The 26,541-nt window shown below is 46.0% G+C and overlaps 3 protein-coding genes across 5 annotated transcripts; 1 reads left to right on the forward strand and 2 right to left on the reverse strand.

Annotated features, from left to right (window-relative positions):
* Positions 1 to 1,189: 1,189 nt before the first annotated feature.
* On the reverse strand, positions 1,190 to 2,800 carry tmem186 (transmembrane protein 186). Of its 2 annotated transcripts, none has more exons than XM_088936675.1 (2): positions 2,614 to 2,800; positions 1,190 to 2,290 (listed from the first exon to the last, which is right to left on the reverse strand). In XM_088936675.1, exons 1-2 carry the CDS (start codon positions 2,701 to 2,703, stop codon positions 1,574 to 1,576), a joined length of 807 nt encoding a protein of 268 aa, XP_088792801.1. In that variant the 5' UTR covers positions 2,704 to 2,800; the 3' UTR covers positions 1,190 to 1,573. The 2 variants fall into 2 exon arrangements, with proteins under 2 accessions (XP_088792801.1, XP_088792802.1); XM_088936676.1 differs by having other exon boundaries at positions 1,190 to 2,285; positions 2,614 to 2,663.
* A 116-nt stretch (positions 2,801 to 2,916) lies between these two features.
* Positions 2,917 to 10,327, forward strand: pmm2 (phosphomannomutase 2). Its single transcript, XM_088936785.1, has 8 exons — positions 2,917 to 3,125; positions 3,541 to 3,652; positions 5,838 to 5,914; positions 6,141 to 6,232; positions 6,787 to 6,886; positions 7,184 to 7,259; positions 7,862 to 7,977; positions 8,299 to 10,327. Exons 1-8 carry the CDS (start codon positions 3,051 to 3,053, stop codon positions 8,401 to 8,403), a joined length of 753 nt encoding a protein of 250 aa, XP_088792911.1. The 5' UTR covers positions 2,917 to 3,050; the 3' UTR covers positions 8,404 to 10,327.
* Positions 10,328 to 10,742: 415 nt separating this feature from the next.
* carhsp1 (calcium regulated heat stable protein 1) lies at positions 10,743 to 26,489 on the reverse strand. 2 transcript variants are annotated; one of them, XM_088936421.1, is made up of 5 exons: positions 26,315 to 26,458; positions 22,300 to 22,484; positions 13,693 to 13,932; positions 12,999 to 13,121; positions 10,743 to 12,122 (listed from the first exon to the last, which is right to left on the reverse strand). In XM_088936421.1, the coding sequence occupies exons 3-5, from the start codon at positions 13,872 to 13,874 to the stop codon at positions 11,960 to 11,962; spliced, it is 468 nt and encodes a 155-aa protein (XP_088792547.1). In that variant the 5' UTR covers positions 13,875 to 13,932; positions 22,300 to 22,484; positions 26,315 to 26,458; the 3' UTR covers positions 10,743 to 11,959. The 2 variants fall into 2 exon arrangements, with proteins under 2 accessions (XP_088792547.1, XP_088792546.1); XM_088936420.1 differs by lacking the exon at positions 22,300 to 22,484 and having other exon boundaries at positions 26,315 to 26,489.
* Between the last annotated feature and the right edge of the window lie 52 nt (positions 26,490 to 26,541).

Consider the following 26,541-nt stretch of genomic DNA (forward strand, 5'->3'; position numbering starts at 1 on the left):
CATGTACACGACAGTACTATTTGACAGTTCGGTGCTTTCTTTCAGTGTACACATCCATGTTGTCAGAGCCGATACTCCGAACCACTTCTTGCAAAGACACAGCTGGACGAGACGCTCACACCTACTAACTACGACATAGGCAGATGACCATCTCTCGTTTGCAACCTTTCTTACCAGTTTAAAGCACATATATTCCTGGCTATGGCTCCCAAATTAGAGGTGTTTTATGACTGACAGGAAAAGATGCACCTGCACGGAGGGAAACTGACCAGGTCTAGTGCAAATGATCACATTACTCCTATCCTGGAGTCCTTGCACTGGCTTCCTGTCAAATTCCGTGTGGACTTTAAAATCCTCATGCTCACCTACAAGGCTCTGCATGGCTTGGCACCTCAGTACCTGTCTGAACTATTATCGCCCTACTCCCCACCTCACAACCTTCGCTCTTCTAATTCTGGTCTCCTTACTGTCCCCCAAGCCCGGCTACATTGTATGGGTGACAGGGCCTTCTGTTATGCCCCCAAGCTCTGGAACTCTCTCCTCAAGGATATCAGAGAGTCACCTTCTCTAAACTCCTTCAAATCCAGACTCCAAACCCTCTTCTGTAGAAGAGCCTTTACTGAACTGGTTCCATTCTTCACCCCTCTGCTTTTCTTAGTACCACCATCCACGCTCTCCTCTATATATTGTAATTGTATCTTATCTTGTGTATTCTTTTTATTTATTGTTGTTGTCATTCTGTAAAGCGCTTTGAAAAGCCACCTTTAAAGGCGCTATATAAAATAAAGTTTATTATTGTTATTATTTATTATTATTATTATAAACTGAGATATGCCCATTCATGCAGACGGCACGGCTGTGGAGTGTGGGAATAAACCAGAGCACCAGGCAAATGCCCACAAGGTAGCCGAGGCCCCAGACAAGCTGGACAATCGAATCCAGCGCACGGGTGTAGAGGCAGCAGCGCGGTCGCACCAGTGTGCCAAGGAAACCCAAGAAAAAGGATTCTCCTTCGTGCAGCACTCGTGCACATCCCATTTCAAGTGTGGAGCAGTGGTCAGGGCTCCAGCCATGTCACCGGAAGGGTGTGGGTTCAAATCCCAAGCCAGACATTGTTGGTGTAGCCTTGGGTAAAGATGCTGCTCCCATAAAATACATTCGTACCCATTTATAGAGCTAGGCAAGTCAATTTGGGTAAATTAATCTTTAATTCATACACTGATCTAATTAAGCACACAAGAAGGCCTTTTTTCAACTCTACATTACATACCGCCACTATATGCAAACAGTGTCAGAGGTCCAGCACTCGTCCCAGACAGATCCTGTTCTTTTTCAGAACAGATCAGAACAGATCAGCCTCCCAGCCGGAGAACAATTTGCAAAGCTGGGCCGTAAGGAAATGCCAAAGAGCAGCACCGCTACAGGCTCTCCCAGCCGAAACATCCGCGATTCTAGTCACTGCAATACTGGATAGTGTCAGTTTTCCTCCGAAAGATTAAGTCAAGTGTTTCATTCTGCCGATCCTTTGCCTTCCACTGGGAAACCATTTTAAAACAATGCTTTCTTTGGAGTGTCAGGGGACAGGACCAAAGACTTCCACGAATGCCCGTTTGTCCACGACCTGTCCCAGGCGAATGGTGAAGTACAGGACCTCAGGGTGGCTGTAGCGCTTAAACCGCAGCAACATCTCATTGTGGGGGTCCCCCGTATCCCCGAGGGTCATGATATCTGCCACTGGCACATACTGATCCCGTCTTTGACCCCAGAAGGTCAGGTGGGACACCTTCAGGACAGTTTTAGAGTCGTTAATGTACATCATCCCGATGATGTGCCGGAGGTAGTGGCTCAGAGAGAACAGCATCACAGTGGCAAAGACGGCAACGCCTGTGGCGTAGCTGGCGAGGGTGCCGGAGCACAGTCCCTGCGAGAACAGGTAGTACACAGGAGGCAGCGTAACCACGGTGATCCCAGTCTGGAGCAGTTTGAGTCGGGACACTGCCCTGAGGACCCTGATGGCCGGAAGCCTGTAGATCAGGGAGAATTTCTCATTGGAGCAGTTTTCAGGGCTTTGCAGACCCTGGCTTTGGTGAGCTCCGGTTAGCAGCTGGCTGTGCACCCTAAGTGTGGTCCATACTGTGCGTTCCTGCATCGAAGCGAGGGGACGGCGTTCGTGCTGGTGAGGGGTGAAGGTACGGCCACCGACCAGACATCTCTCACGATGCGCTGCAGGAGCGCCGGGCCACACACACGAAGAAGCACGAACGGTTCGCAGAGACAGTATTGATCTGTACTTTAAAGGAGATAAGCGGGGGAAAAGTTTGCTTATTATAGACTGGTGTAATTGACTAATTTATTGTTAATAATGAATAAACCCAAGCATGAAGGTTAAGACACAGAACAAGATTAACATGTCAAATACCACAAAACACAGGTGAACTAGCTAACAGTATTCTATTCGACTGGGCTGTAATAAACGTGTCACAATCACAAACGTCTCTTCACACATATAAGAGCAACCCTCCTGAGCATAATAAAAGTATTTGCTAAACAATGCATCCTCCTAAACGTAATTGCTTCAGATATTAAAAGGAACGATGCAGCAAAATCAATTACCATCACAGCAGACCGAAGTTGCAAGCCAAGAGGGATGACATCGTAAACGCTCCGGGGGAAAACAAAGCCTTCTTCGACAGAGTACCGCATTCATCGAAATCTACCTGATCATTATTTTTATAAGAACATTATTGAAACAAAAAAAATCGTGTAAATGATACTGCTTACTATTAACCGCAAAACCGACATAGATTGTTTTTCTAGAGTTCGGTTACTCCAACCATCTCTAAAATAATGTCTTTGTAGTCCACTTCCGGACTCACTAGCTCATTTCCGCCGATGGTGAACCGAAACTGTACTACAAGTCCCAGAGTGACACGTAATCTTTTCCTGGTGGAGCAGGTCTGGTGTGGCTGTGATATTTGACTATTTTCACGTTAATCACAATCAAGACTATCTTTTCATTATTTGAAACAAGCAGTCTGACAGTAAAGAAAATGGCACCATCTGGGAAGGATACGACAACTCTCTGCTTGTTCGATGTCGATGGGACTCTAACTGCAGCAAGACAGGTGAGTTGTAAATATTTCGAGCTGGTTTTCCTGAAATGCTCGTTCTTCTTTGGAGAAGCTAAAGATGATCCTGAAAATGTGAAGGGATCGTCACGGGATGCTGGAGTATTCAATTTCAAAAGGCGCGGATTAATGAGGATGGCGAGAACGTTTAAATAACCAAAAATAAAGACGTGTTTCCATTCTGATCTTTCCAAGCCAGTCACTCTGATGTCGAAGTCACACCATTGGTTTTAGTCTGGCTAGCTTTTACGAACATATTTAGACAACACAGAACCGATTCACCCCAAGAGTAACGTAAGAAAAGAAAAGCGAAAAGCAAACTGACTTAGAGTTCTTTGAACAATCAACAGTAATCAATAGTTAAAATAGGATTTTTCGTTCTTAAATTCTTACGAAACTTTCCCCTCCATAGAAAGTCACCCCTGACATGGATGAGTTTCTTCAGAGGCTGAGAAAGAGGGTGCGAGTTGGAGTAGTTGGGGGATCTGATTTTGAAAAGATCAAAGAGCAGCTCGGAGCAGATGGTGAGTATTGACAAGCCATTAATCATATTGATTGATTAATCATATTGCAAGTCAGTTGGAAGATGAGTGATGGTAATTTGCCCACCCTGAGGCAAAAGCAATACTATAACTTTGTTGTGATCTGAAGCCAATCCAGGCTATTAATGCTGTTTTTTCTTTAATAATTATAAAGTATTACATTTAGCAGCTCCAGAATCTGTACAAATGCACATTATATTTGTAGGAAGGTACAAGCAACCATACCTGCTGCTAAATGCATCCTTTGTTGTAAAGATATTGTATTTCACATTTGAACCTACAGTGGGACCAAGGCCTTGTAAATCTAAGGTATTGTGATTTTTGCCTATTTGATCTGAAGATTTTTGAGTGGAGGGGTTTTTAGTACAATTACCTCTCTGTAGGAAGGCTCTCAGGTGCTGGTCAAGACTGAAAGCCTGAGATAATGATCAGTGTAGCTCCAGTATTTGTAGGATATAGTATTAATAACTAAATTATTAGTATAGTATTAGTAACTAAAGTAGTGTATACAAGGAGGAGAAAAAAAAGGTCAATGTAAGAAATTCTGTGCATATGATTATATACGATCTCCAGTCTGTTCACTTTGCACAGATAATTATAAACCGCAATTTAAAATGAGCTGATGGGTTTTTTGACAGTCCAGACAACGTCATACATTTCGGGATTGAAAAGCGGCGAATTAAACTAACACCGCTTAAATCACGTTTCTTAATGAGTACCATGAAAATAAACTACGTGTAATTCATCTAGTTAGACATTATCACGTTTTTACACGCACTGTTACTCCAAACGATTGAGTGATTGTAAGCGTTTCCGAGCTATTAAATTCACATTTAAAGAGATCTATTGGCATTACCAGTGGACTATAATTTTACCAAAGTAATGACATTTTCAAACGTTCAGAACAACAATTAAATGATAATTTGAGAGGCTCACCGTGTATCTCAGCCAATCAGGGGGCTGCCTGTGATGGGCGTGTTGTGGGTGTGTCCGCTGTGCGCAAACCGGATTGCAGGAGATTGAACCTTGATGTCTTTAAAGTTTCATTACAGTTCACCTGTTTGTTCCTGTTTTCTAAAGACCATATATAGGCGTTCACTTATAAAATCTGCATTTCAGTATTAAGAGAATAGTATTCATTTAGGGCCCAGTTTTGTGTTCAATAAAATACGAGACGATTGTGGTTTGCACAGCGTGTTCATGGGCAGGTAAACATCAAAAACGTGAAAAGTAGCCCACAAAATATGCCAGAACTATTAATAATCGTAGCTGAATGTTCCTTATAAAACGTATATTGCCCTGACAGGCTGACTAACGTTTGTTGAAAGTGAAGGAGACGAAGGAGTTTAAAGAAAGCACAAAGTGACACTATAAAATACTCTCATCAATGTCTGCTCTTTAGAAGCACATAAATCGAGACCACGTTGTCCATGAAACATCAATATTCACTATCCAAAGAAGTTTCAGATCACCTTTGTTCATTTTATAACATTAACTTGTTTTGGCTAATTAAGAAGTATTGTCCCTTGCCACAGAATGGCTAGTGAGATTTGTTGGGTCTGCAATCAAATTAGTAAACTACCCATCTGTATAAATGGGTACAAGTGAACGTTGCTTTGACTGAAAGCATCAGACAAATGAATTTGTAATATTTAATTCCTGCTCATCTGACTCTTCCCTGTGTTGGATTCAGTTGAGAAATCGTTATGAGAAAGGGCTCGGTGAACATGGCAGGAGTGTGCTAATGGGCGAGATGAGAAGATGGGAATTGTGCACAGCACCCTGGAGGCCACAGCATCAAAGCAAAGCCTTCTGCCTGTGCAGCTCTGTTCAGTTTAATGAGCAGGGGGATGTCATGGAGTCTGTATCTCTCTGCCCAGTGCCTTATCAAAAGTGAAGAGCAGAAACCATAACAGGCACCTATTGGTACAAGGAGTTCTCCTTCAGTTTGCTTATTTTGATATTTCATCTTGTCTAGTCGAGTACAGAAAGCCCACTCTGCCTCTTCTTCACAGCACAGTGTCTCTGCAACAACCAGTGCAAATCTCCCAGAGAAGCTGTTGTGTCAGAGATGTTAGACGAGAAAACCCAATACTTTCTACAGAGCTGTGCAGAAGGAGAGCTGTTCATTGCTGTTCTTTATTACTGAACCTTTTTTTGTTGGCAGTGGTGGAAAAGGTGGATTATGTGTTTGCTGAGAATGGATTAGTTGCCTACAGAGACGGAAAGCTGTTGTCTGTTCAGGTAGGGATAATCTCCGGACTACCTTAAAACACAAACTGACACCGCTGAACTGCTAATACCAGCTATAGAGCAAGGCATCATTACGATTGACCATAATATACTTAAATCATACTAAGAGAATTGTCATGGGTCATGTTGCAAAAATGAACTTTTTCCATACTTTTCTTTCCGTGATTTTTAGGACAGCTAAAGTGATAATTGGTTGTTGTTTTTTAATTCTTTTCAGAGTATTCAAGCACATCTTGGCGAGGAGCTGCTCCAAGACTTTATAAATTACTGCCTGAATTACATGGCGAGGATTAAATTGCCCAAGAAAAGGTGTGATGGTCCCCAGATCTTCCTGACCGCATTCGAACTGCAAACCATGGTCTTACTTAAGCTCTTCCTGCTAAAGCATGAGAACATAAAAATATAATAAGGGTTACAAATAAGAGAGTGCAGTTCAGTCCATCCAGCCATTTCTTGAAAGCAGTCAGGGTGTCGGTTTCATCACTATGGCTGGGTAGCTTGTTCCACCCTCCCACAACGCCTCTTAATCTTGTATTTCAATGAACTTCCGTGTAGTTTTTACTTTGTAAAACCATCTTGTTTTAGTCACATGACTTTTAAATCACTTTTCTATGCCTAAAGCTAAGAGTGTTATGCAGAGTTCAGTTTGTTTCAGCCTTATCAGTGCTTGAGTTCCAGTTTCAAGTTCCACACATGAATACCATTTGTGAATAGTATAGTTTAAGAGGGAAATAGATATAGCCAGGCTGTTTGAAATTTGGTACTCTGTCTCTTCACGCTTGGAGCTGTGCTTTAATTAACTCGGCAGTCGTACAGGGCTGACTCGTTAAACCATGCTGATGACTTCCGTTTCCTCCCTGCAGGGGCACGTTCATCGAGTTTCGTAACGGAATGCTGAACGTTTCCCCAGTGGGGAGAAGCTGCAGCCAGGAAGAGCGAATTGAGTTCTTTGAACTTGATAAAGTGAGTCATTAATTCGTACTCTAAATTTTCCTCCATTCATCTGATGAAGTTGACCAGTTTATCATCACACGCTGATCAGATACACCAGAAAGCATCTTCCTTGCTTGACAACTTGAGTTATATATCTACTGCGTTGAAATCAACTGCCGTATATCCCAGTATCCAATGGGTGTTTCCTAGATGTTGCATTACAGGCAGCGAGTGTACCTGCAATAGACCGTGACCCCAGGTTTCCAGCGTGTGTATATGCAGTAGGTCTTGACCCTAGGCTTACAGCCTGTGCTTAACTGTTTCCAGAAAGAACGGATCAGAGAGAAGTTTGTTGCCGCTCTACAGAAGGAGTTTGCTGGGCGGGGGCTGGTGTTCTCTATAGGTGAGCGATTTTCCAGCAGGTGGGGGTGTTGTGCTGTCTAGCAGGGTGATCCGCTCATGTCTTCTGTGCGCCAGAGACGGCTCTTCAGGAGTGTGAAATGGAGAACGTCAACACTGCTGCAGGTGGCATAAAGTGTTCTCTCCAGGTGTCCTTGTGATTCACTTATCTAAGTACAGTTTCATTAAAACAGAATTAGAAATTAGACAGACAGAGGTCAATAGATAGACCTTGAAACAAATGCCCTTTGTCTATTTTTTGTATTGCAGCTATTATTATAAATTATAATTATTGCAGTGTCTGAGACCTACATTGTGTAAAAATGTATGACTTCCTATACGATTCTGTTACTGCTATTTTCTTCTGGTGTAGTTCATGATGTAGTGTTCCATTATTTCATTTAGAAAACTGCATCTTTCTCCCTACATTAATTCAATTCAGTGTATTTTTATATAGTGCCTTTCACAACAAGGTTGCCCCAAGGCGCTTAACAATGCAATAAGAAAGCAGTAATGCAGCTGTTGATGTGATGAGAAGAAATAGCTTAATTTGTGGAAGGTTTTAACATTAGTTTACAATGATTTTTTCTGTTTTCTGCTCGCAAGGAGGACAGATCAGCTTTGATGTTTTCCCTGAAGGCTGGGATAAAAGATTCTGTCTGAGCACTCTGGAGCAAGAAGCCTATGAGAAGATTCATTTCTTTGGAGACAAAACCAAACCAGTAAGTGATGCTGAACACCAAAGTATTATAACAGTGCAACTTGCTGCTTCTTTTCCATAATGCACAATAAAACCCTGATAACGTCTTTGCTGGAAAAAAAAAAGTTAATTTTCATATTTAGGCGTTTTTCCTTTCCGTTACGTGTGCCATCATGAAAAAGGAAATAGAAAAAGATTTTCGGGAAGATAAAGCATGAAGGATTATCCAACACGCATCTCTTGTGCTTAAGTGCAGCCAGTAAGATGGTTTAGTTTCCTGAAGCAGGACTTTGTCTCTGTTGACAGAACGGGGTTTTTCTGACCTGTTCTGTTTCTTTCAAAGGGGGGCAATGACTATGAGATCTACATGGACCCCAGGACCATCGGCCATGAAGTCTCCTGTCCGGAGGACACAAAGCGTCTCTGCGAGGAGCTCTTCTTCAAGTGATGCCCCAGCGTAGCCCTCCGTGCCAATGAAAATCACAGTGGATAGACTTGAATGTACTGTAATTATGACAACCTCTTAATTCATACCTTTAATTCCCTCCTCCCTGGGCTGAAGGATGTTCTGGAAGTGTATTTAAGCAGACAGGCTGGAATAGTGTAGGGTTTGCGTTACAAATAACTATATACCTTAGCTATTTTTACCCAAGATTTATAGGCATTGAAGTTATGGTATCTACCTCATAACATCCTTTCTTAATGTTTTTTATTTTTTACTGACGTACCAGACTGTCTGGTAGCTAATCCATTTTGGTAAAGCTTTTTTTTATAGCTATATGATAATTATAGGCAGGTGGTTCAGTAGAACGTATGTGCAACGCATATATCCCACTAGGCCTCCTGCTCTCATGACAAAGAACCAGTAGACGTGTCTGATGTGACCTTTTTCACTCATGCTGCTGTATGACCTGATCTGTTGATGCCATTTTCCTGCTGCAGAGGATTCCTTGTGGTCAGTGGTGACAACTAGTGTCTTCATGTAGGAGACAAACAGTCACCATTGTCTCTAACTGGTGCGAACTGATTATAGTGCTAACGTGCAGGTCAGCCGGACTGTAATTTAACTCTTCTTTTTGAACAGGTCTGATTTTTAAACCATTCATAATATTTGGCCTTTGGAGACGGTAAGAATAATTTCACTAGAAGGCACTGCAGCCCAAAGTGACTGTCCGACCCTAGAGCATCAACAACTGAGTCACTGACAGCAGGGCCCTGGGTTGACGTCTCTTCTCGAGGATGAAAACCACAGCCCTGTCTGCACAAACCGCTTTTGAATTGCATATTGACATCTTGAAACGCCTTGTGCAGTAATTCAGTCACAGAACCTGCACTCCTTCCCGATGCAAAAAGCTTGGCTTACAGTTCCGGTCAGCCTGCACACTCATTGCATGATTCATGAGCGCTAACCTGCTGAGCAGTCAGTCTGCGTCAGCTCCTGGGCTTAACAAGCACAAGACCCCGGCTGCTGAAGAGCATGTGTTCTGTCGCAAACACAGAGAAAACCTGGCATTCAGCTTCTTTGTAGTCTGGATTCTTAATGGAATCAGAACTCAATGCACCAGGATCATTGAGGCCTTGCCATCTTCTGCAGCTGTAATAAACAAGCCTGTTAAAACCAACAGGCTGTGGTCTGTTTCCGTGCAGAATACAATGCAGTTTTAGCTCCAGCCCTCTCTGCAATCAGTTAGCTTCAGAGCAGCGTTTTGGAATCTTAGACAAGCTGTTGTGTGACTCTCTGTATAACTGCTGTTCCTGCCCTAGGCAATCAGAGTCACTGCTCTGCCAGTTCTGCTGCCTTATCTGGTGAACAGCATCAATAGGAGCAGTATGGTACAAAGCCCTTCTACTCCAGGAAATCAAGTCATTTGCATTAGCTAGTTGTGTGCAGAAAACAAGACAGCATTGTAGTACACAGCACTCCTGTTTCTGGCATTGTCGGTTCCTTATTTTATGAGAGCAGTACGCCAATATTGAAAGGCGCACGGCCCAGTAAATTCTATGGTTGAATTAAATGTCCTGTCAATGTTTCGGATGTGTGTGAAAACGCACGATTGCACAGCTGCTGGATCACAAAGCAACAGTTCAGTTCTTGGAATCATATGCTTGATTTTACGTGGAAATCATGAAGTTAAATGATGTTCGAATCTGTCGTACTTAAACCATTGTACGTGTCTGTCCTTTTTGGGGAATTTCTTTGTAGGTAGTGGGCTTATTCAGTCTAATATTTGAAGCTTGGAATATATTCTTGATGTCAATTTCAATTTTGTTGTTGTTGAAACAGACTGCAGGCAACATGCATTATTGATAAGGATTTTGCCTAATGTCTGTAGTTGCTGACTTACACAATAAAAGCCTTTCTAAAAAGCAAAGCCATTTGCAAAATGCTTGAGTGACATGCAGTTATTTGTAGGTTTCCTCAGTTTTTCTAACAGTTCACAAATGTGCAAGGCAACGAACATATTTTGCAAAGAATTTGACCGATCTGTGTCATTTCAGTTTTTAAAGCATTCTAAATTAAAGAGACCTGTATCCCTCCCCATTCAGGAAATGATGCTCACAGAAAAGAGTCAAATGCAATAGCTCTTCCATATGATTGATTTGCTTTAAGAATGCTTGAAAATACATTTCTAATTACTTCATGTTTTCATGCCATTATTACTATAGATGGATGCTAGACCTTGTAACATTTAAAAAGCAGAGCTGTAATTACTCAAGATTTTTTAAATGCATGCAAACAATGCAGATGACAGTACAGAAAAAATATCCAGGGGGCGCACACAGTACTTCATTTGCAAGCTGACTTTATTCAAACCACTGCATTCATAGTATTTCACAGAGCAATGCTTTAACTCTGCTAGAACGAAAGAAAACTTAAGGCTAGGTAAACCTTTCCACAGAGAAGATAGTTAACAGCCCTTTAACAAAAGAGCAAAACTGGTCATACAATCTGCAGATAATATACTGATGTACTTGTAGCTGTATAAAGGGGTTTACTCCTCTACTAAGAGAGAAACACAACACTTTTTTTGTCATTTTTCAAACAAAGCACACTGTTCAATTTTAATATTTAAATTACCTCCCTAAAGTTATAGATACAAAAGGAAAGATGCTTGACTATCTGATTTTCTTGGGACCCCTAACCCAATATTCAGGTTAACAAGTAGTTTAAGAAAAACTGAAAATGTATTCCCAATTACTAGGCAATGCAGAGTTTTCATGAACTGAAAGCACACAACAGACTGGTATGGTACTCTGATAATAAGCCAGATAAGCAGAAAAGAACTTTAAAAACAAGGTAATACTTTGATGTACACCAAGTGCTTGATGGACAATAGCAGAGGATCAATTCAAGAAAGGGGTGATGGTGAATAACTGTGAAAATAACACCTTTAGTGCTTTCTTATAGACAGTGAGGGCTGTTCTAAAGGTTTCCATTAGCTTTCTTTATATCCATTTCCAGAAAGCATCCACATGGGAGCAAGACGAAGCAGACTGTTCCCAAAGGTAAAACACATTTGGAATGGCTATTCTCAGAGCTACAGAAAATGGGAAAGGGCAAAGATATTTTGAAGGAAAAAAATAGAGAGTAAAGACTACATTACAGTACAATAAGTCGAATTCTACCAAGCAGGGTAGGATATTAGTCGGGGGCTGAACCTGGGGAAAAGCAACATTAAGAAGTGAACTCCCTCATGGAAATCTCATGGTCAGTTCTAAGTCTGGTCCTGAAAGGCACATCTTGCAAAAGGCCGAGATTACACATCTAACTGGGCTGTACAAAATTCACAAGGCGTGGTCAGTCTTCCAAGCCTACTTGCGCTGGAGAAAGGGCTTCGGGATGAAGGTCTGAAGTAAAAAAAACACTTTTTTAAATTCGATTTCTTACTCTGCCATTGCTCAGAAAGATTTCTTCACTCTGTCACGAGTTTACACATCCGCTCAGTGGCAGCCGCCCGGTTCCCAGGGCTGGCTGTGGAGACTGACGTGCCTCCGGGCTGTGGTTAAGAACTGACCGCTGTCCCTGACCACGTCTCGTGCTTCGCGCCCGGTGCCAGGTGGGTGATCTTGACCTCCACAGCCTGGACCTTCTCATGCTTGGGTGGGATGGAGCAGAGCTTGTAGGTGACCTCATCGCCCTCCACCAGCACATACTCTCCTTCAATACTGTGGAGAGGGAAAGAGAGTTTGAGACAGCTCGGGCAAGGCTGGGCACCTTGCACCTCTGTTGAAGCTGAATTTCTTTTTCTGCTTAAAAAAAAAAAGCAACAGAGCCCACGGAACTTCACTTTGCAACCCAGACTGAAGTTTGTGCAGCAATTCAGTGACCTTTGCATGTTTTTCAGTACCATGAAACTACCATATCCTTTCAAGTGCTCTAGATCAGACTACAAGGTCTAAAGTCTGTCCCCCCCAAAAAAAACAGTGTGGGAATAGGAAACTGTACCCAGGTTAAAGGAAGAAGGAAGGAGGGCATTATGTGCAGTGCTTCTAACATCACGATGAGCACACGCAACCCGCAGCACAGGCTCAGGGGACTGGCAGAGGTGTAGGCTCAAGGATGGGCCCATCTTTGTATGCGGCTCTGACTGCAGAGCCCACAAGCCCGCTCTTGAAAGAAAAGGCTCGTCTGGTTTTTTGCTGCAGCTTTCCTCACCTTGGAGGAAGGGGTGTGTGGGGGCTGAGAGGAGGACCTGCATACCCTCACCATCACCCCCACCCGCACACTGCACCCTCTTCACAGAGGCCCCCATGGGATGATCTTACAACTATCAACTAAAGACGGTTAAATTGATCTGGCACCTTGACACCTTGATCAGTCCTTACACCAATGCCCCGAGACTAGGAAGGACCCTTCTAAGCCAGCACAATCCTTCAAGCAGAACCGCACACACTATTCTCATGAGGTCTCTTGCCAATTCATTGTGAAGTCCGGCTGCGTTAGGTCTCGTGTATACTCCTACTCCCGGCCCACAAGCAGTCCCCACACGGGCTCCTTGCCGTAGTTTGTAAGCGAAATGAAACTTTCAGCCGGCTGCTTACTCCGAGATGTGGACGAAGATGTCGGCGCCGCCGTCGGCCGGGGTGATGAAGCCGTGACCCTTGGATCGCGAGAAGCACTTGCAGACGCCGGCGAACACGGGGCCCTCCGCGGCGCGCGCCGCCCTGCGGGAGGAGAGGAAAGGCCTTCGTTAACGCCCGGCTCCTGTCTCTCCCCCTAGCGGCTGGGAAGGACCAGGAGGAATTCAATACAAATCCAAAATAATCCCGAAACTAGGATCACACCTTCCCCCTTCTCTCACCGACAGACTCGTTTCCTTCTAATCCTCTCTATTTATTTGCAGGTTTCGACTTCACACCACCTGAGTGCCCACTCTGCCTCCTCCTTGCTTTCGCCTCCCCTCCACTCCCGACTTTTGTCCTCCCTTGCTTTATCAGCTGCTGAGTGTCCAGAAAAGCACTATATAAGTGTAAGCAATTATTATTATACATTCAAGCAAGGAAAAGGCACATACATTAGTTATTTCATGGATGGCCTACACATGAACATTCCCGTTAAGATCAGCAGTGTTTGTTTTAAGTGCTGCTTAAAAACACCACAAACAGAAAGGTGACTGGTGACCATTTTGCCTAACTTTGACACCCTACTACAACAGGGAACACTGCAGTGATCTGGGGGAAAATGTTACCCAGGACGCTAATGGGGAGCTGGCAGGGGGGAAGGGGGGGTACTCACGCCGAGCAGGTCCGAGACCGGCGGGTGGGCAGGGGGCTGGGGATCAGGTAGCCCCGCATGGGCGAGGGGGAGCGGTCCCGGGGGCGCCCCCCATCCGGCAGGCGGAGAGAGCTGGGGGAGAGGGGGGACAGAGGGGACGAGGGACAGGGGTCCTGCCCCGGAGACGGCGGCTCGGAGGACATTCCCAGAACGGCCTCCCGCCTCGGCTGTTCCCGACCGGAGTCCTGGTCCTGCGAGAGACTGCAGCGGGAGAGGAAAAGGGTCCGATTAGACGGCAAAGTCCCACACACCTTCCCAAGGGCAACACCAGTACAAACATCCACACAGGAGACGTATTTCTATCTAGAAACAGCTTCTTTAAATGCCTGTGCCGAACAAAAACTACCAGCATTCATCTCTTCGCACTGGCGGTGGTGTAGTGTGCGGCACTTTAGGACTCTTATACTACAAACAACTAGCAATGCACATTTGACGTATATGAGGCAGACTTACACAGGGGCAGAGAGGTTGAATGACCCTCATAGCAGGCTGTGGCCACTGTAAGCTAATGTAGGCATGTTGCACAAGGTTCTGCTGTAGGGCATCCTAAATTACACACAGCACAGAGGTTCAGCAGCTAAAACCAGGCCAGCATTCCTACAACCCGCTTCCACGGCAACCAACCGGTTTATCAGGGTCCTGTCCCTGGATTCAGTTCAGTTCTGGGCTGTAATGGGACAGTGCTGCTCTGATCCCTCAGTCCAGCAGGGCCAGCAAGGAGCCCAAGCCCAGTGATGGAGCTGGCTCTCCTGTTTCCGGCAGAGGTAAACGAGACCCTTCTATCCTATTACACAGCTGCACGCTAACATCTCATGCACGGATCAGGAAGCTCCCATAAAGAAAACGGGGATGGGGGAGGGGAGCTGAACAGAGTCCTAAAAGGAACATCATCACTTATCTGAAGAGCCTGATTTTTCATCCCACACCACATAAAATAAACCGGCCGGCCAGTTCTCACTGTTACCCTTACAGAATTCTAATATGTGGAAAACTGATGTGGTACAATAGTAATAGCACACTCTTCCTCCTGGATCCTGGAAATATATCCAAGAGCAGACGTGCTATGGGAATTAGGCTTGAAATACCCAAGGGGAGTTTTTGGGGAGACAAAAACACACACACATATATGAATTGATCGGTCAGGACTGTTGCAGCCTGGAAAGACCACTGTAATCAGTTCAGCCCCCTTGCAGATGACTAATCACGCAGAGAAATCAAATCAAGTCGTGCAGGTCGAAGCAGAATCCAATCTCGAGCGCAGACAGGACCAGTGGGTGCAGCCTCCTGCATCCCTGCCCGGCTCAGGTTTCCCACAGCCGTGACGAATGGGCTCAGCACAGCGCTGCCTGTTGCCTTGCAGCTTCCTGCTCACACCACACAGCTCTGCTCCCGCCCCGGTCTACAGAGGAGCTGCAGGGGTACCCGAGACGTCACCTAGGGCATAGGGCCTCCTGTCATTCCGAACACTGATGTTCTTTGGCTCCAAGCGGCAGAGACCCTACCTGGGGATATCGCCAATCGATCTGCTCAACTTACGATAACTTCACACGGCTTCTCTCCTCCCCTCCCGGCATTACTTGTTTTTTTATTGGATGGATATTCTTCTCCCCGTTCTGGTTAGTCAGGAGGAAACTCAACCCGAAACAAACTCAAAACCTGTCCCCTGCTGATCTTCTCCCGCGACACCACTGAAAGCTGTGCACGTCTGAGGAAAGCCTGTGGAAACAACCCACACTTCCATCCACTCACAGGAGACACACAGAGGCCCACGCTGGGACAACGATTACAGCATAATGCCTTGGCTCAAAGGTGTGTGAGCGCAGCCGGTTCTTTTTTCAAAGGTTAAGTACCAGAAGCTGGGGTTTAACGCCCTGTAAACACCGTAAGCGCCTGTTACTTGGCCGGCCGCCTGGGTTTTCTTGGCGCGTGCGTTTCGTTTAGCGAAGAGGACGCCCACCCACAGCCAGAAACCATGGCGGCAGGGCGAAGAGGCACTGGGGGGGGGGGGCCTCTGCTGCGCCTGTTTCACACGACAGGACCGCAGCCCTGGCTCAGCTGCGGCCCCCGCGGGGTCACGGCGTCGCACTCGCAGAGGAACGCAGGGCTGGGCCGAGTCCTCCAAGTCGCACAGCGAGCGGGAAACGCTCCACACAATATCTGTGCCCCCAACCCGGCAACGCAGCTGCGGATATCACAGCCCCTACTGACCTTTCAGCTTCATCTCTCCACTATGCAACCCAGAAACCTTCAGGGACATCCTACAGGAACAGCTGATTTTATTTAGCTCATCAGATTCACTTCAATTGATGTCAGGTGAAGGCCAGTTCATCATGTACATGATTTGAAATGTGATTGGTTAAATCTGAACACAGTTACAACCCCCTTTAAAAAGGGTGTGCACACTCAAGGCGTTGAAAGTTTTTTTTAATTCTTTTTCTCCTAAAAATGATCCATTTGTTTTTCACTTCAATACTGTTGGTTACGAGATCTTATTAAAGGCTGAAAAGGGTCTGACATTTGTCTGGATTTCAGCCTTGACATCACCAAAAGCTGAAATTTCAGACTCCCAGTTGGAGGTGATGACTGGGACACTGTGGGCACACAACCCCTCCCGGCTACACACAATGTGCACCTTCCCACACACCACACCATCAAAGCACAACTCCAAAGTGTGAAAACAAAACGTGGAATGTGGAAAGGGTCTTCTAAAGAACAACAGACACGTTTCAACTTGTGCCGGCTGGCCAGGACGAGGACATAGGCAGCCTGGGTTAACGAGCGGTCTGAGGTTCAGCCTCTCCCAAATGTAACAGGCATTGTTTGGACTGGAAAAACCTGAAAGACGTTATTATGGCAATTAAGGCTCAGCCAAGGTATAAATTAAAATCCAAACCACCATGACAACGCTTGGGATCTTGGAGTCAGGGCACGTGGAGCAGTGCTGAAGGGTTCAATGCCATTATCCGACAGTGATCACCTCTTAACTTGCTCAGCTTCCATTACATTTGTGGAATATTTCAACACATTTCTTACGAGCCACACTGCTAGAATAACACAAATACCAATCAACATCAGCACTGAGGAAGTTCTTTCCGAAGGTGGAGTTCCATGGTGGTTATAACTAAAGATCCACACTATAGTTCAGCCATGTGCACTTCCTGACATCTTATCAGTCCTCGTTAGGAATCTGATGCCATGACCAGCACTGCAGTCCTGCCAGCTGGCAATGTCTCACCATTATCCAGACCAGCTGGGACACCAGAGAGCACTGCTGTCTGCTCCAGCTTCAACCCTTAAGGAAACAACTCAAGCTGCACCAAGAATCTGCAAAAGAGACAGAAGAATCTTACAATCTCCCGCTCAATCCAGTAATAATAGCAATAATCTGCATCACCATCACCACCACAGCCTGTTTTAACAGCTCTAGCATCCTGCTTGACACAGTTTATCCTTTGGAGCAAAGATTTCATCAAAACGCTGCATGAAGCGCAGTTAAAGGTCCAAAAAAGACTTTATGCCACTGCTCAAAAGCTCTGTGAAGCCGCGAGCACAGGCAGTGGAGCAGGCAGGGCTCTGGACTCAGAATCGGAACCCAGCTGTACAAAGGTATACAAGTGGAAGTCGGATAAAAGCTTCAGCCATTATTTTGTATGACGCATCAGAATGCCGACTGCCTGGATGATTCTCTTACAGCACAGAGACAGTGTGGACAAGGGGAGCTGCTGACTGGCACATTCCTGGGTGAAAACACAGCCACAGAAAAAGCCATTGTCCAGTTCCAGGCACACTCCACTGCTTTCCAAACCAGGAACATTCCGGAAACCCTTCTCATTAGGGGCCAAAAATCATAAATGACAATATTAAAGCAGTGACAAATGTGAGGATAATCAACAACTTCTTAGTAATATGCTAGAATCCTCTCCTAACGACAATCAACTGAACCACACCCTCCCTCAAGGGTGATTTTGAGAAGGCAGCTTGTTCCAGATATATTTAATTAAAACACTAAACGCTGTATTTTTATCCATTTATTGTGTCATTAATCAACCCCTAAGTGTAACCTGCCCTATAAACAAACTCGCCTCTCACTCCAGAAGTACTTTATGATGACATGTGACTAAATCTAGTTTAAAACCGACACCATTGGTCGAAGTCAATCGCATGATCACTGCATTTAGAGGCACATCGAAGCCATACTCCCACTGCCAGAGCTCTGGAAACTCCCCCCCATCTCAGGAAGCTCTCAGCCAGACACAGCTAAACACGAGCCCGGTGTTAAACACAGGGCCCAGAGCTGTCTGGGTTCCCCACGCCTCCTCCAGGAGCAACCGCGTGGAACGTGTTGGTCAGGTTGTTGCCACAGTCCTTGTAGTTTCAAATGGAAATCCCACAGTTCTTCTCACTAAATGTCAATTGCCTCTTCACCTGCCCTAGCGATCACCTTGCCTACTTGTGTTATCAGAACTCCTTAACATCACGCTGGCAGCTACGATTACAGAATCAGCCTCTCAATCTGAAGGGACAAGCCCTGAGGCCCGAGGTAGGGATTGGTCACATACAACATGTCAGGTGAAGTCTGCAATCCTCTATTTCAGCCCTCCACTTTCCAGAGTGTCTCCGGAAGGGATGGAAACTCCCACGGACCGCTTGCTTCCACTGCTGAAAACCCTACCCTGGATTCAGGAGACCACGCAGATAGCTCCCTACTGCTGTGTCTAGATCCCTGCAGAACCACACTTCTCCCAGGGAGGAGGCCAGCTGAACGCCCGCTCATTAAACAGTATTAATGGCACACTTTAAATCCCTTGACAGGCCGTACATTCGTCTCATACCAAAACACTCTTTACTGCTCTGGAATTACTAGACGAGCAAGAAAAATAACTCGACCTCACTATGTCACAGCTGTCCCGGGCTCCCCAGGCACCTTGGTTACAAAGGTCACCTGTCCAACACCAACAAGAGCAGGGGGTTTCAGACTCTGCCCTTCCCTTGTTAAGTCAAGCCAACTGGACACTCCAGAGAGATGTATTACATTACAACAATGTATAGGCAGTATGAGGTATAGTCAGATATAATGTATGACATTCAATTTCCTGTCTTGCAGAAAACAGTTTGTCATTTAGTACATGTTATTATAAAATAACTTCTATTCATTGTATGTTGGCTTTTATAATGGAAATGTGTTATCTTGAGGCCTGTATCTACCTGAAGCCGAGCTGTTAGCAGAGTGTTGACCCTGAGCAGTTGAGATCAGATTTTCACTGGCACACGCTGGCAGGAAACACATGGAACTCCCTTCCTGTTTGAAGCCTAAAACAGCCACGGGAGGGAGGCGTCAGCACTTCAGAGTGCAAACACACCAACTCCATTCCCAGCCACCGAACGCTGCTCAGCAATGAGCTGGAGGTCTTGGATTTCCCGGCTAGCCCAGGGTGCCACACTGTACGCTTGGAAAGGCCTCATGAACTTTGAGAAGTATCCAAATTTTCAATCCTTGCCATTCTTTCTGACCAGGGGTTTCTCTCGCTTAGAGCTCTTCGGTGTTCCTCACTGCCAAACTGGCTTGAGAATAAGGAAGCAAAATCTTATGGGACACAGAGTGATCTACAGTAACACATGGACACATCTTACAAAAAACAAATGTTTACACAGGTCAGGAAAAAGAAAAAACACTTGCAGGCAGCTCCAAAGCCCCTAGGACATGTCTGAGTGTACAGCAGTGCACAGCACATCTACCACTGCCGAGACTGAAATACACCGCCGAGACACTTGTGTGTACAGTGACTTAGAACGAAAACATCGGCATGCATCACGCATGACTTATCAATCAGTGTTCATCTGGACCTTTCCAGAGCTGTGATCCACGCTGATCAAGGCTGTCCAGTGTAGAGTTTCTGCAGATGATACATATTTAATAGCCTAAAGGCCACCTGCAGGATAGATTTGACCTTGCTCAGTCTGAGTAAAGTTACCAAAGGGGCTTCAGCAAGCTAACCGACATTCCCTCAGCAGATGAGGCACACTGACGCTCAGAAGACTACAAACCGCAAGTTGTACATTTTTACCACTTGATATAGAAAGAGCTATACCCACCAGCAGGTAGTGAGAAGGACCCTGAAGCACAAAAAGCACTCCAGCTCAGTTCCAGGCAGTCTGGCCGGGAGTAATACTGCACCCAGCTGTCAGGCAGCGATTGACTGTGGCCGTCAAACATCACGACCAGCAGCAGGGCTGGGCTCCCCTACCTCTCCATCGGGCTCCAGAGAGACGCAGCCTTGTGAGGGAAGCCCACAGTATTCAGAAAAGCTTCCAAAACTCCCCAAAGGTGAACAAATTGTTCCATTAAACTCCTGCACCACAAAACGTAAACAGAAAAAAATGAGTCCCTTTGGCCGGCTGGCCTTGAAATGCTGTTGACTGTGAAAACCCATTCTGCCCTTCCTAGTAACTGTAGCAGGCTGCCTTGGTCTAGAGTCCACTCCACTCCCTCCCTCATTTTCATTCTGACATCCAAAGGACCTTGAGGCAGGCAAGGTGACTGCTCTTATCGCCACGTAACCAAGGAGGGGAATGTTCACCTGGAGGCCCTGCGAGAGACTTTCTGCCAGGCCACCCCTCGACACCAGCAGTGCTTCTCACTGCAACACTCTTCACCAAGTCACCCATGCTCATGCCTGGCGAAGGGGGGGTGCATCATGAAGGTGTATTTCAAATTCAGTCCTACATCAATCCATTAACTACATCAAGGCTAATAACAGTAGAGATATGCACACACTGAAAAGCATTGCGTGGGACTCAATTAGAATCAATTGGACCACACAGCATCTCAACCTGCCTCCTGCTTAACTGGGACAGGCCCTGGGATGCTTATTCGCAGGAATAAGCGGCTTTGCGATAACAAATCTACAACAACCTTCTCCTTTTCTGCCAGAGCAAGGAACCTCGGGAGTAATCCGCATTTTTCAAAAACCAAAAACGTTCCAGATGATATGCACTATTCCCCGCTGCTGCCCATTTTTACCGTCGCAAAAACACTGCTCCCTTCTCAGTGGAACGCCCCAGGTGTGGTCAAATTAAAGAGCAGCAAACGCAGCAGGTGAAAGAGAAAACTGCCCTGGGTGACCCTCACAGATCCTTTCACAGGTGCCGTCACGGACACCTCGCCAGCTGGGCTCCTGCGCTGACACACCCCGCTGTCTCTCTGACAGACCAGGAGGTCACTCAGACCTCCGAACGACAACACCCACGGGGCACGCGCTTACAGGCAGAGCAGCGCCAGGATCAGCAGAGCCTCTGGGATGTACTGTCAACCCTTCAACCTCAAAAAAAGAGGACGGGATTTAACCGAGGCAGGGGCCAGCTCGCCCGCACTGTTCTTGTGCTGGCTGTGAAGCCCTTCAGACGAAACCATCCGGCAGAATACTGTACTGTAGGTATTTAAAAAAAAGAAAGAAAGTTAACAAAACATCTTCCTCAAAAATCACAAGTACAAAACCCTACGCCTGGCCTGATCAGCCCTCTTCAAAACTGCCAGAAAGCGTAAAAGAGAAAAAGCATGTTAATATATTCATTTTTCAATCCTGGCTGTGCTGCGGCTCATAGCTCCAGGAAGGGGTCAGTGCGATTAAGATCAGTTCTTTGTCCTTGAGATGCTAACCTGCATTTCAAGTCCATTTTCCTGCATACTCGAGCTAATTTTGAAAAAGCTGTAATAAGAAAGCCATGGAAGGAATTTTAATATTGACACTGATCTCCCTGTCCTGAATTCAACTGAAACACTCTAGTAGGAGGTGGTGTCTGTGCTGGTTGCGTTTTACAGCTCCTTAAACACAGAGGTTCACATTACAGGGGTGCACATAAGGTCAGAGGGAGGAGCGAGAAACTGAATAAGGAGGGAACTTCAGGAAGGCCAAATTGTTGCACAGAGAGGAATCTGGACAGGACCTCAGGATTAACACTCTTCTCTCTCAAGTAACATCGCTTGCTTATTGCCCAAGGCACCAGGACCTCAGCTGTACATCTCATCCCAAATAGGCTGCCACCTACAGCACAGTGTCCCCAGTCACCATACATTGGTTTGGAAATTCTAGCCTAGAGGCAAGAGCGCCTCCTACTGGTCAGTCAACATGACCTCCAGTAACAACCTGAACCTGGAGCTCTTCCATCCCTGTGCTGACTAGGCCCAGCCTCGCTCAGCTACAAAGCTCTGAACGGATCAGCCTACAAGCAGGTGAGGTGGTTGTTTTGGCGAAGACATACCAGAAAGACAAGAGCAAACACTAGTACAGCAGTAGGGCTTGGCAAACTCATAGATCTACACTCAAGCCACAGACGGGCTGGCATGATCTGTCAAAAGAGAATGTTTTGGCACGCAGAATTCTCGAGAGATGCTCAGAAATGATTTCCACGGATCGCTGTGCTCTCTCCTCCTGTTTGGAAAGGAAGGAAAGCTGAATCTCTTCATATTCTTCCCAGAAAGCACCGCAAACTTGATACTGATCCAATGTTATGTCATGCCACACTAACCTCCCCCCTCTAGACATTTTATCACTTTTATTTTTCACTTACTGGAAGGAGGGGAAGACAGCTCTGCCTTTCCTAGGAGATCAGCAGTTAGATGATCTCACTGCTGTGTGCGTCTAACAGCACATGGATAAAGTGCCTGGATAGAGGCACAACACATCTGTCTCCAGATGGCACCCTGCCCGTTTCCTTTCAAGATTTCTCAGGTAACACTGTCAGCTGATATTTCTCTGCAAGATAAAGAGAATAAATTAACTGTCCTGCTTGCTAAATCACATTAGTATGCCTCTCTAGTTGTAACAATGCTTTAAGAACAAAACCCAGTGGTGAAGGCAGCAAAGACAAAAGCCTTTGTTCTTGCACTGACCTGTAGATCCTGTAAACTTGCAAAGCAGTAGCAGCTGTTGAAGCTGTTCAGAATTTGTGCTGGACTGTATTGTAAATATTGCATAATAAATAGTACAATGCTGGTGATAATAATAATTGCTTACACTTATATAGCGTTTTTCTGGACACTCCACTCAAAGCGCTTTACAGGTAATGGGGAACCCCTCCACCACCACCAGTGTGCAGCCCCACCTGGATGATGCGACGGCAGCCATAGTGCGCCAGAACACTCACCACACATCAGCTCTCAGTGGAGAGGAGAGCAGAGTAATGAAGCCAATTCATAGATGGGGATTAATGGGAAATTTGGCCAGGACGCCGGGGTTACACCCCTAATCTTTTCGATAAACACACTGGGATTTTTCATGACCACAGACAGTCAGGACCTCGGTTTTACGTCTCATCTGAAGGACGGCGCCTTTTTACAGTGTAGTGTCCCCTTCACTATACTGGGGTATTAGGATCCAGACAGACTGCAGGGTGAGGGTATCTTAAAGTTTACATTGAAATAACCACCTCAGCATCTCAACTGAAGTCAGAATGGCCCTTTCGTTTTCCACTGCAGCAATACATTCTTACTGACTGCATCAGGATCATCTAAGCAAAAAGGGGCAGATTCCCGCTGTAAAAACAAGGTGGCCTGATTCGCCCCGGGCGAAACATCTACGTTTGCGCACGTCATTCAGCTCCCAGAGTCTGGTGCAGGAACAGAACACAGAGGCAACTTCTCATTAGGAGCAGAAGCTTCAAAAGAGAGTCAGCTGAAGAGACGAGCAAGCACACAAGAGCCTTTTCATCGGGTGGAGCTCAGGCAGATGCCTCTTGCTTGTTGACTGCCCATCCACCCCCCCAGAATCCCCACAGCAGAGGCGGCTGCGTCACTATGGTTACAGTCCCAGGAAATCAAGCAAATTGCTCATTCTAATCCGTGGCACCTGAGAGCTCGCAGGCAGCGCAGCAGGTAGCAGCTTCAAAGGGGGCAGCCTGGTATGAAAACCAACTTTGCCCATGAAAAATTGAAAGCAGCTCAGACTCGGGGGGAACTTTCTCTAAATGCTGCCAACCTAACGGGCACTTCTGCCTCTCGTCTTCCTGCAATAGTGTTGCGAACTGTAGGAGCAGCTTCAGCTCTTAATCTGCTGAAGTACTGTACCTGCATGACCGGCCACACGCAGAACAGCAGTCACAGTCCTCTCGGCTACCGGCCAACTTTCAGAGACTGCACCAGGACTGGACATTCCTCGCACTGTTTTAATGTACAGAGGCACTACACCCACACACGGGGCTCATGCAAAACCTAACCTAGATTCTGCTGGCAGTTTCTGAGAGAACATCTCTCCCATGGCCCCTGCAAGCAGGGCTGGCGTGAAAAGAGCTGACTGCCCAGGTCCCATGCGCTCACCAGCAAGGACTCGTGTGCACAAGGTTTTGCACATTGTCGTGGGAAAGATCGACTGCTGGAGAAAACATTTCCGCCTCGACTCGAGGATGAATGGGTTTCTGTATGAATGGATGCCCAGACAGATGCCCAGTGTCTGGGGCACTGAGTGAGAACGAAATGCAAGGAGCCAGCCTCCCCACTGAGCCAAGCGGTTCACATCTTCCGGATCCATTCTGACAGACACGGCCAGGACCAGAATAATGATGGGGGCAAAGGCACTGGTCTGCCTTTGTGGCTGGAGCAAAAAAAAAAGACTTCAGCCATTACATAGGGCTGCACCATAATGACTTCTTCTGCCCAGGAACCAAATTCACCAGGATGAGGGATACTTCAGCTCTCTCCTATGACCAACGAGCCCTGCTACTACCCCACACCACAGAACTTCACCCAGGAAAACTCATCCCCGAGCACACAGAGCTTGTTTTGAAAATGAAATAACATAACATCACTTTATTAGCCCTATACAATTTCTTGCATTAGGAATTCGCAAACCCCAGCTTGCTCTCCATGAGACACAGACACACAGACAGGGAGAGAAGCTTGGGGTCAGAGCACAGGAGCAGCTGGGGTAAGGTAAGGGCCTTGCTCAGGGGCCCAACAGAGTAGGATTCCTCTGCCGGCTGTGGGATTTGAACCGGCAACCTTCCAGTCACAGGCGCAGATACTTAGCCACAGAGCCACCGCTCCGCCCCGATTCAAGTAATTTCTCTGGGAAATTACTTGAATTTCCCCAGAGAGAGCCAGTTTATTGTAAGTGACTGTGTATCTTAGATGTACAACAATGATTACGTGTTTGAGCACAGATGTAGGTCTGTCTTAAAAACAAGCGACCGGAAAAAGGCAAAGCAAGAGGCAGACAGACAAGCTGTGGGGATCCTCGCTGTTTTCTCTAGACTTGAGCGTTAACTGCTTAGTCGGCTGAGGAGGAGAAGTGACTGACTGACTGTGCCACAGACTCGGAGGGAGACCAGGAATGATGTTTGCACAGGGATCTCTCTCAGGAAAATAGTACTGCCCGTGCTGGCGACAGATCACTCCGTTGTGATTTACAGCACCATCCGGTAAACCTTCCCGATCGCCGAATGAACCACAGACAACCGGAGAACCATTTTACAAACACAGCACAACTTATCTCGCATTTAATTATGGTATTTCCACAATCTCCCGTGTGAACTGTAATCCAGCCCCGGCCCTTCAAAGCCAATCCAGGCAGCGAAAACTCGCAATACCTGTCATCTCCGGGGAATTAGGCAGGTACCTGTTCAATTAACCGAAACTTGATCTCCGAGGGCTGAAGAGTACTCAGAATGCGTTCTTCATCGAAAAAAGAAAATGGTTCTAAATGTTTAGAAACTGGTGATTTATTGGTGACTTTAAAACCGGCTGGGTTGTAGATGTCTGCAAGGGCTATTCTCAGTTCAACCCCAGAACGTTACTGCGAGATAACAGATTATGTGACCATAAAGCGTTTCCCTGTTTGATCTGGAAGTCCTAGCAAATCAGAGCCTACATCTCCCGTCTGGTCTTTTCCAAATTCAGCCCAGGTATTTTATCTCACAACATGAAACATCAAGACGAAACAACTCGAAAGCCTAAAACTTCCGATTCTGAAATAACGCCTAGTGTGTGTGTGCATGCCAAAAAAGCACAAGTTCCCAATTCAAATCTCTCCTGTTCATTGTGGCATCTGAACATGTAATTTAGCAGTAAAGAAAATCGAACCAGAATAGCATTTCCATGAGTGCAACGCTAGAACATTAATACCTTACTCATTTAAAGATAAGCAATCGCACCGGACTAGAGGGTTACCAAATTATACCCATCCATCCTCAACTAGCCAGCACATTTTTGAAATCGTTTACAGATTATGTAATCTAGTCTGGCAAACACGATGTACCTTAAACTAACTTGTACGTGAAAACAAACTCCTAACATGCAAATAATAATGATAAAATAATAATAATAAAGTCCGAACACAACATTAAAACAGTCTAACCGATTAAAATAACACATCTGCATCCCAAAAGAGACGCTTCAACATTTTTAATCAACATAGTTTTTGCTCATTGAGAACTCAATACTGCCAATCAAAGCATAATTAATGATATTAATCACAATGATGACGTCGAACTTCCCAAGGAAACAATGTAAACTTGACAAAATGCCGAAGTAGTTTGCCAAATTCTTTCGTGTCAACAGGCACACACCGAGATGAACAAACTCCTCACCCACCTTTGCCGTGAGTTTGCCGCAGCGGGGGTCCGGCGATTCGTGGGGGGAACTCGAGAGCGCACCGCTCCAATTCACCTGGGACTGGGAATGAGGTTCCACACCGGGAGCGAGCGAGCCCCGAGCTACTGGTAACACTCGACTTGAGTTACTATCAGCGGGAGGGGGGACTGGGCAGCGTGTCCCTCCTAAGGGGGCGTGACGCAAGGCTGAACTCGGGCAATAACGTC

The sequence above is a fragment of the Atractosteus spatula genome, chromosome 18 (assembly GCF_055471065.1).
Source record: "Atractosteus spatula isolate fAtrSpa1 chromosome 18, fAtrSpa1.hap1, whole genome shotgun sequence".
NCBI classification, from domain to species: Eukaryota; Metazoa; Chordata; class Actinopteri; order Semionotiformes; family Lepisosteidae; genus Atractosteus; species Atractosteus spatula.

Bases quoted from the DNA above. Each gene is read 5' to 3' on its own strand.
- pmm2 (XM_088936785.1), top strand. From the start codon at position 3,051: ATGGCACCATCTGGGAAGGATACGACAACTCTCTGCTTGTTCGATGTC. The intron at 3,653-5,837 runs GTGAGTATTGAC...TTTTGTTGGCAG, and splicing joins AGAGCAGCTCGGAGCAGATG to TGGTGGAAAAGGTGGATTAT. The intron at 6,887-7,183 runs GTGAGTCATTAA...AACTGTTTCCAG, and splicing joins AGTTCTTTGAACTTGATAAA to AAAGAACGGATCAGAGAGAA.
- tmem186 (XM_088936675.1), bottom strand. From the start codon at position 2,703: ATGCGGTACTCTGTCGAAGAAGGCTTTGTTTTCCCCCGGAGCGTTTAC. The intron at 2,291-2,613 runs GTAATTGATTTT...TCTCCTTTAAAG, and splicing joins AACTTCGGTCTGCTGTGATG to TACAGATCAATACTGTCTCT.
- carhsp1 (XM_088936420.1), bottom strand. From the start codon at position 13,874: ATGTCCTCCGAGCCGCCGTCTCCGGGGCAGGACCCCTGTCCCTCGTCC. The intron at 13,122-13,692 runs GTGAGTACCCCC...CTCCTCCCGCAG, and splicing joins CGGTCTCGGACCTGCTCGGC to GGCGGCGCGCGCCGCGGAGG. The intron at 12,123-12,998 runs GTAAGCAGCCGG...CCCTCTCCACAG, and splicing joins ATCTTCGTCCACATCTCGGA to TATTGAAGGAGAGTATGTGC.